Consider the following 9062-nt stretch of genomic DNA (forward strand, 5'->3'; position numbering starts at 1 on the left):
GTACCCAAGTATAGTATGGTGGGGATCGTCAAGCTACAGTGGCGACACCTACCATGGTGAAAATCATCAAGATGCACCCTGAGAGAATTTCTTGGCGTAGTAACACCAAATTGGCGATAGATTTTAAAACACCGGATCAAAATCGCCGTCGGATCTTGGAAGATGATCTTTAGGCCCAGCCTTACAAGATCCTAAGATTTCAAGACCTCTCGTTTGAACAGAAGCAAGAGCGGGTAGAAAGGGCGAAGGCGCAGCTTACGCGGTCCGCGCATGAAAAAATTGGAGAATATCGTGTTTTCTGCCGATGAATTCATCGCTGTTCAGCGGTTCGTGAAAAACAGAACTACAGATTTTGGTTGCCAGAAAGATCACGAATCTATGCAAACGTATTAAAGGCCACAAGACGACAGAAATCTGTCTTTTTAAAGGTCTGGCTCGGAATCGCCCGTACTTTCCTGTTGAAGATCAACCGAACACCCTGAAGAGGTGTAGATCAATTAATTTACGTATAGAAAATAGTTCTACGGCATGTCCTCGAACTGAGGACACGTCGCAATTTTGGTTTTGCTTGGTGGTTTTTCAGCAGAACTTCACATTGGCTTACCAAGGAAAGAGGTCAAAATTTTAGTATGGATTTTTTTTAGGGTTAATTTCGAGTACGGAGTGGTCGGGGAGTTCGCTGGACCTGAACCCTATGGACTTGGCTATCTAGCGTATACAGAAGCCCGAAGTCTACTCCAGAAAACATGACGGGTTGGAAGTTCTGAAGCGCCATCTAGTTGAGTCCTGGGATAAAATACCACTCTACGTAGCGAGTGGTTAAGCTCAAGGACAAAAAAAAATCGAAAGGCGCTAATGGATTTTGGAAATATAATCTGTTTTTATGTAAATCGTATTAAATTTGAAAGAAAACGTTTTTTTTTTTTGATCAAATTATTTGCTAGTTCCAATGTAGCACTTCAATTGCTGGACCCTGTATGATAATCGGGGTACCATCGATCATTTTTTTCCGTTTTTTCAACTTCTCTTCTTGGGCTGGGCTTCTGACTTTTAGGATGTACTGGGTTCCTTTGGCTTCTGTCAGCGCACCGTCGATCCTTCCTACTACATTTTCTATAGTCTTGGCTATCAAGAAAGGGTTCTTAGGGAGTTGCATTGGGTTGCCAAGCTCAACTTCTCTTGTGGACTTAAAAGGCTCAAAAGAATAAGCTAGCCTGCTTTAGGGTCAATCCATCCTGGAAGTCTTCTTACTGGATTGTCACCTAGGACTCGTTGATCCCTCACAGGATCTGGCGATTTTAGCGCAGGGTCGGCGCTCGTGCCTGCCATTGGACATCACAAGCCCTCTCTATTTCTTTTGCGGTACTACTTAATCGGGTTTGTTTATCTTTTTTTATTTACAAGTAGTTTTTTTGTGCCGAGTATTCACTTTCACTTTTCTGTGATGTTAGTAAGAGGGGGACCGTAATCGTCACGGCTACTCAACTGTTAATTAATTTAACTAGAGGGAAGGAAAGAGGATTGTGTAGGGTCGCTCTCGAGAACAGATTTTCGTCTTTGGTCGGTGGTGGCTTCCTGTAGCGTGGTTTCGTAAGCTACCGCAGATATTGGCCAGCCTTCTTTCCGGTGTTATCGAACCGGTCGGACGAGAGGTTGTTTTAATGAATAGACGAAAAGAGCATTGATAGAGTAAAGACAGAGGGGAAGAGGACTAAACGACCAAGTCAGACATTTTAAGATATTTGTATATAGGGTACAAATATTCAAGATCTAAGTTTGCCAAGATGTCTCGAATTGGAACACCTGGTAGTTTACTTCGGGCCCTAAGGGTATCCAGTAGCCAAGCCCTCGATCGATCAAACGCAAACCGTTCACACGTCCACACAATATGATCAATGTCTTGGTAGCCATCCCCACAAACACAAACATTGCTTGTAACTAGTTGTATACGAAACAAATGCGCGTCAAGCCGTTAGTGATTTGACATGAGCCGAGAAATCACGCAAATGAAGTCGCGACTCAAGTTAAAATGCTTAAACCATGCCTTCGTCGGAACCTTAGGGATAATCGTATGTAGCCAACGTCCCAGTGTGCCATTATCCCAGCTAGACTGCCAAGCTTGAATCGCTAAAGTGCGAGGTATTGAAAAATATTCATTGTAAGTTATTATCCTCTCATAGATTTCACCTTGTAACACGCCCACCTTAGCCAATGAGTCCGCATTCTCATTGCCTTGAATAAGACAATGAGACGGGATCCTAGCTAAGGTAATCCTTCGATCGAATTTTCGATCAGAGCGCCCAATATCCCTGAAATTTACAGCAAGAAATGGGAAGAGCGCTTCATGAGTTTCATCGATCGAATCGCCTCAACGGAGCTGAGACTATCCGAATAGATGAAATAGTGGTCTACGGACAGTGTGCGAATATGTTCCAAGGTACAATAAATTGCGGCTAGTTCTGCAACGTAAGTTTGTTTATCTTCTAAGCAGAGCAAGTTCACTGGTTGAGATGGAGTTGGAAATTTCGATGGTTTACATCACATCACAACACATTTGCCGTCCACCGGTGTTGGGAAAATCTGATATTCGAACAGTTTCGCGCTGCAAAATTTGTATCGTATAACACTTTTTGGCTGAGGGTGATAGAAAAACACGTAAATTTGCAACATGTTGCACCGAACGGAGTGATAGAGCCTGCGTTGCAAAACAGTATCCGTGCGTAGAACGCTTCGGTGCTGCCACCTTCCATATGTTTAAAACCTTGATAAAACACTATTTGGTATACGAAATGAAATATTGAACAATTTTAAACTTTTTCGCAACGTATTATTTTCTTGCTTAAACAATTAGTTTCATCGGTTAAATTAGCAGGATTTCTAAGAAACCAAAATTTCATGTTATAAACTCTCCCAACTTACATCCAAATTTCGTGTAATCAGAGCCAATAGTTTTCGTCATAGTTTTTTTTTTCTGTCAACACGAGTCACAGAGATGCCAAAATTTTCCAATGCGTATCAATTGTTTACGAAAGTTAAGACAGATTTTTTTTTAAGAATTTTGTATTCCAAAGGATCCCGTATAATGTTATTATTTGGCTTGCAGGAAAACGAATATAGGAATGGTAAGTACCCTTATCTTTATATTTCAATCTTGTAATGGATCGTATTATTTCATTTCCAGGCTTGATGATGTTGAGAAACGAATTATCATGAACAGCAGGAAGATTAAACTTCAGCGATGGCCAGGATGGTTAAGGAAACCTATACAAAATATGGTTGCAGGAGCTGGTAAAGCCCGCAAGCACTTAAATAAGGAACTCGACACGCAAGGCTAGTATCCGGAAGTAGTAGGATGACCAGGATGCATCGAGTCTGTAATTTTTAGACACGATGGAATTCTCTACTATTCAGATGGAAATAATTTCTACGTGGAATGGTGGAAATCGTACTGAACCATGATTCACCTGAACGGGTACACTCAACGAAGCTAACTGATTGGACAGGAAGCAAGCACTCGGTGGTAGATGATTCTCACCAAGTAATCAACAATCGCATGCTGATAAATAGATCGATTCCTAACTCCGCTTTGGGATCATCGTGGCACATCCGTCCCCAAAGTAAAGCGAGGGATCTGAAAAATTATCCTCTAGTTCATTTCGAATGGTTTTGGAAAGTTAAGAAATCATCCGGAGCAAAACAAGTCGATGAAGACAAGAATTAATTTCTAAATCGCAGTGCAAAATTTCATGATATTTCCTATGAAGAAACTCAAAATAACCGCAGTCAGATATTTGTAGGTCAAACTGCAGAGTACCCGACGAGTTATTAAAGAATCGTGAATGTGATTGTATACTTTAAAAAGTAAATAAATAAATATTTAAATCCATTATATTGTTCTTTAAACAACAATCATTATCTTAAAAAAGGAATGATAATTTGACGTAGGGGTATGCATTTAACGAAATATTTTTCTTAATTCAATTGATTTATAATAATTTCCTTGTGTAATAAAAAAGATTATTTGCGATGTTGTTATAACTTTCATATCTACCTGTTTGAAATCTTATTTTAGGTTGATGATAGGAAAAAGTGAACTTTATTTAAATTTTCAAACGATCAATACAAAATACAAAAAAATCAGTAAAAATACTGAAAAGCAAATGGACTTGGCATCGCTGGTTGCTTTTAATTGTATACCTTTGTTTCTATCACACCGGTGGACGGCCAACATTTTTGGTCTATTTTTCACGATACAAAAATTCCCATCTGTGCTACAGCTGTCGAAATTCCTACCACTTTTTCCCAACACCATTGGACTTGCTCTAACAGGAGAAAGGGTATCACTATAGGGTTAAGAACCCCTCAAAGGAGCACTCAATAGAGGATGGTCACTCAGTTTTCGTGAAGAGCAAGTATAATAAAATTGGAACAATGGCTTCTTTAGAAATTATTCAACTGATTCAAATAAATCGTCAACAAGGAATAAATCTCTTCTTCTGTAGTGAAATTTCACTACACAGGCTGATCACGTTATCACGCGATGCCTCCCGACAGTACACTCAGAATGATGAAAGTCCAAAGATTCAAATAATAAATTCTTTCTTTGAAAAAAAAATTTTTTTTGGTTCAAAAACAAGATTCTTTGATTAAAATAAAACATGAGTTTGGTTGAAAAAAAAAACAAAAGTATTGAATCGAAATCAGTTTTGTTTTGTTTCATGTATGTTCATTTAGCGCCTTCTCGGTTGTGGCAAGAAATATATGCACTGAGCAGCTGAGCTCAAAATTTCCGATTTCCTGGAGGATTTCCTTACTTTTCTCGATAGATTTTCAATCCCGACTTGTTCCCAAATGAGTAGCCACCCTGATAAATGAAGTCATCATGTAATAATTTTCAAACCTGTGTAATTTTTACCGTTTGTATTCTCATTTATCAAATACATTCGATATGCAAACGAATGTATTTTTTCTTCTGTCGATGTATATTAAAAATACATAACTTGCCTTATTTATCGCGGAATTGTTTTCGCTCACGCCCTCTCGTGGTGTTATCAATCCCCAGACTCATCTTAGTGGGCAGCCTTGCTTGCCAACCGTCGGTCGCGCTCCTCGGCAATGGTCAGCTTCACACCCTTGCCCTTCGGCAACGAGATGAACGCCTTGGTGCCCTTGCCAATGATGAACACATTGGTCAAACGGGTGGCGAACACATGGCCGGTGGCGTCCTTGATGTGCACGATTTCGAACGATCCCGGATGCTTCTCACGCTGGATGACCGTACCGCAACGACCCAAATTCCTTCCTCCGGTGATCATGCACAGATTTCCGGGTTCAAACTTGAGCACATCCATCACTTTACCGGTCGCGATATCGTACTGGATCGAATCGTTCTGGTGGATGAAGGGATCCGGGTAGCGGATGGTGCGTCCGTCGTGGGTCAGAATGTATGGAACCTTCTTGGGGCCGATCTGCACACGCTTCACCTTCAGGAGCTTGTACTGTAGAAACGAAAGGAAAAAAATAGATTACAGTTGGTTGTATACTAAGTTTTCTATTGATCGAATAGTTTATGTAAGGTTCTTCCTATCCTATCATCAAAGAAAATGTGACCTTACTTTAGTTTCTTAAATTACCTTAGCTTCTTCCGGAGTGATACGATGAACGGTGAAACGACCCTTGACATCGTAGATCAGACGGAAATTCTCGCTGGTCTTATCGATGGTGATAACATCTGAAGAAAGACAATAGAAAAATTAAGTTAAAATTTATTCAATTCATTAGGTTTGTGGGTTGATTTATGTTGTTTCTAGATGAACAAAATCTTGCCAGCTCCCAAAAGTTTAACTCAATTTGTTTTACAATGCATGATTGAGGACTTAATGAAGTAAAAGGAACTGAAATATGTACTAAATATACTGGTTCATATTATCGCTCTAAGAATCTGGTTTTCGTTGATTTACATATTTTCTAGTTTTACGATTGATAGCCTATTCTATTCAATTATCTTTCAGCTTACTTGAGTTATCAAACCAAAAAATAAAATAGTTGAGACAGGCAATGTCTTCCATCAATATGTTATTGGAGTGCCACAATAGAAATGCACCCAATGACCGTCGACGGAATAGTTTTACTCTAGGCTCTATTAATGACAAGAAATTGCGTTGATGTCGCAAAAATCTTGCTTCGATGTGGCCACTTTAATTGGAATAATGACAAGAACTCGCGACTGTTTATAGAAACTTACCCATGAATCCGGCCGGGTAGTTGGCATCGGTACGCACTTTGCCGTCGATCTTGATGTGACGCTGCATCACAATACGGGTAACCTCATCGTTGGTCAGGGCGTACTTCAGCCGGTTGCGCAAGAAGATCACCAACGGAAGCGACTCCCGCAGCTTGTGTGGACCGGTCGAGGGCCTCGGGGCAAAGGCACCTCCCGTCTTGTCCAACATCCATCCCCGTGGGGCATTCAAGCGCTTCAAATGTTTCTTCGGTCCACGAGCCTACAGTAGATAGAAATAAAAACCTTAATAAAACTTGCATTCGCCATGGTCAATACATTTCAGATGGCCGACTTCTGCTCATTCAGCTGTTTATTTGTTGTTGGTAAGTTTAAAACAAACTCTTTCAATTGATGTAAAACTATTGAAAGTTTTCGTAAATGACAATCCGTTTGTTCTTCAGCCGTTGAATTTCACTCAACCATTACTTCGGTTTCCAGGCATTCACTGAAGTCGCACGAACATCAACAAAAGCTTCATTCCCGATGATAGCTCTAAACTCAGCAGCCGATTTCACACGGAATTCCGGTCCAAGGAACCATTATTTTATTGAAATCACATAGCTACCATCATAGGTAACTCATTCGCGATAATATTTAAGCCGAATCGAAACAAATGAAGTCGGAATTTTCGATTTATTACACCGGTTAGCCCGACACGTTACTTACCATCTTGATAGTTAAGGGCGAAAAGAAAACTACAAACGACAAACAACCGGAAGTTGTCAAACGAAGCTGTCAGATTCGAGTTCAGCGGAGTTCCGGGAGGAGTCGTCGCTTGACAGTTCTTTCGACGCGTCGCTTCTGTGCACGCTGAATGAACTGTGGGATTACACACTCATAAAAAAAAGCTATTCGCCTTATTTAAAAAAATTAAATTTAACTTCACTAAAATAAGAAAAATTAAAAGAAGATCATATTTTCGGATGTAAAATAAAGAGTTTAACGCATTTATGTGATAATCTGGATTTGTTTACAGTTGGCGCATTCGCCGTATTCAAAATTTGATACCGAAATATTATTGAGCGGAGAGGTAAAACCAATAAAAAAAATCTTGGAATGAAACTTTTTACAAAACTCGCGTGAGCGTTCATTACGTCGAATGAAACAGAAACACCGAACCGAGAAAAACGCTTCTGAAATTTGAAGAGTGTTTTTCAAATCCTATTTTTATTCCTTCGCCGATAACCCTTCAAAAAATACGCAATATTCATGGAAACTAATTGTTTCAGCCCGAATAGAATTGCACCGTGAAAAAACCATGAATTCCATATTCACTGACCATGTATGGTTTACACCATGATTATAATCGTCCACGATACCGTGAATACACATTGGAATTCATAGTTTACGACCATACATTTCATCGTTTCGGCGAAAATAACCATGAAAAAGGGGTATCGTTATGCAGCGTGACCATGAAAAAAATGGCGATTTCCCATACATTGAGAAGCCCAAAAATATGAAGTTCATTGTTGTAGCATCTTCCAATTTTTCATAGTAAAATTATGAAAACCCGATGATTTTCATTGTTAAACCGCTGTAATAAAAATTTTTGCTCATGGTGGGTTTTTTGTTCTCGTTTTTTTTCTGTCATCATTTTCTTTATTTTGTTTAAATAAAAAAAAAACAAATGAATTTATCAACATTTATTATTAATTCTCATAATTTTAACACTTTACTCACACATTTCATCATTCACTGGACTGGTCTGCGACGGGTTCCGGCATTCCGTCGTGTTGATGCGAATTCCGGCATTCCGTAGCCGCCCCCAGTATCCATTGGCTATCGCCTCCTGTGCCGGATGCAGTGTTTCGGTCGTATTTTGCTAGAATTGATAGAAAAATATTATAAAGATGATTGTCACTTGTTAAATTGGATATTTATTGACTCACCGTTTCGCCCATCTCCGAACACTTCGAATAATTTAAAAAAAAATCCTTGAAACCCCGATTGCCGACCGAAAATAATTGCAAACTGGAAAAAAACGTGCTGTTCTGCACAGCTAGAAAAAATCGTGTAATTTTAGATTGAAAACGATGCACGAAAACGGAACATCGATTTTGATCTAAATTTCTACTGCGATGTATTTTTTTCGAGGATGTAATTTTTGAGGCGTGTAAATTTATATCGAAAAAAATGCACGTAATCGGATGACTTGAATCGTCGTGTAAAAATATACAGGGATGTAAATTTAAAAATTTATTACCGTAAATATTAGAAATATTTGTTAAATATTAGGATTTTTTGTGTTGTCTATAAATAAATACGCCACATGAGTCATATTTTATTTCACTAATATTTCCGATACAATATGCACAAGAATATGACCCTCATTACGGGCAGCGTCAGGCTGGAATTGTTGTTGTATCCGATGATTCGCAGTACGGCGATGTTTTGCATTCCATCATCGCCGTTATTCCTCGAACATTACCAGATGAACGTAGTAGCCGGAATCTCCTTAACACCAAAAAATTTGTAACTGCAATAATCTATCATTCCTGCATTCGAAAGAGAATTTTTAGTTTCACTTTTTTTTTTTAATTTATTTATCTAACTTACCACTTTTTAGTCCAACTATTCAACTGCGAAAGAGAAATTTTGGCTACGTGCAAAATAAACCACCATCTCGAGTCAGAGTAGAAAAACTTATGCCACGAAAAAAATGAAAACAATATATCTGCCATGTTTTACATTGTTTTCAATGTAATTTTATATTAAGAAATAAATTTTAGATCACGGCATGTAAACTTACATCATATAAATTAATTTTATACCAACG

General features: G+C 38.8%; 1 protein-coding gene across 1 annotated transcript; it reads right to left on the reverse strand.

Moving 5' to 3' along the window:
• Positions 1 to 4905: 4905 nt before the first annotated feature.
• Positions 4906 to 7088, reverse strand: LOC129753951 (40S ribosomal protein S4). Its single transcript, XM_055749803.1, has 4 exons — positions 6950 to 7088; positions 6245 to 6503; positions 5634 to 5731; positions 4906 to 5498 (listed from the first exon to the last, which is right to left on the reverse strand). Exons 1-4 carry the CDS (start codon positions 6950 to 6952, stop codon positions 5070 to 5072), a joined length of 789 nt encoding a protein of 262 aa, XP_055605778.1. The 5' UTR covers positions 6953 to 7088; the 3' UTR covers positions 4906 to 5069.
• Between the last annotated feature and the right edge of the window lie 1974 nt (positions 7089 to 9062).

The sequence above is a fragment of the Uranotaenia lowii genome, chromosome 3, assembly GCF_029784155.1.
Source record: "Uranotaenia lowii strain MFRU-FL chromosome 3, ASM2978415v1, whole genome shotgun sequence".
Lineage (NCBI taxonomy): Eukaryota > Metazoa > Arthropoda > Insecta > Diptera > Culicidae > Uranotaenia > Uranotaenia lowii.

What these genes read in the sequence shown, in the direction of transcription:
- LOC129753951 (XM_055749803.1), bottom strand. An exon ending in CTACCCGGCCGGATTCATGG is followed by an intron (nt 5,732 to 6,244) that starts GTAAGTTTCTAT and finishes GTCTTTCTTCAG; the next exon opens with ATGTTATCACCATCGATAAG. An exon ending in TCACTCCGGAAGAAGCTAAG is followed by an intron (nt 5,499 to 5,633) that starts GTAATTTAAGAA and finishes TCGTTTCTACAG; the next exon opens with TACAAGCTCCTGAAGGTGAA.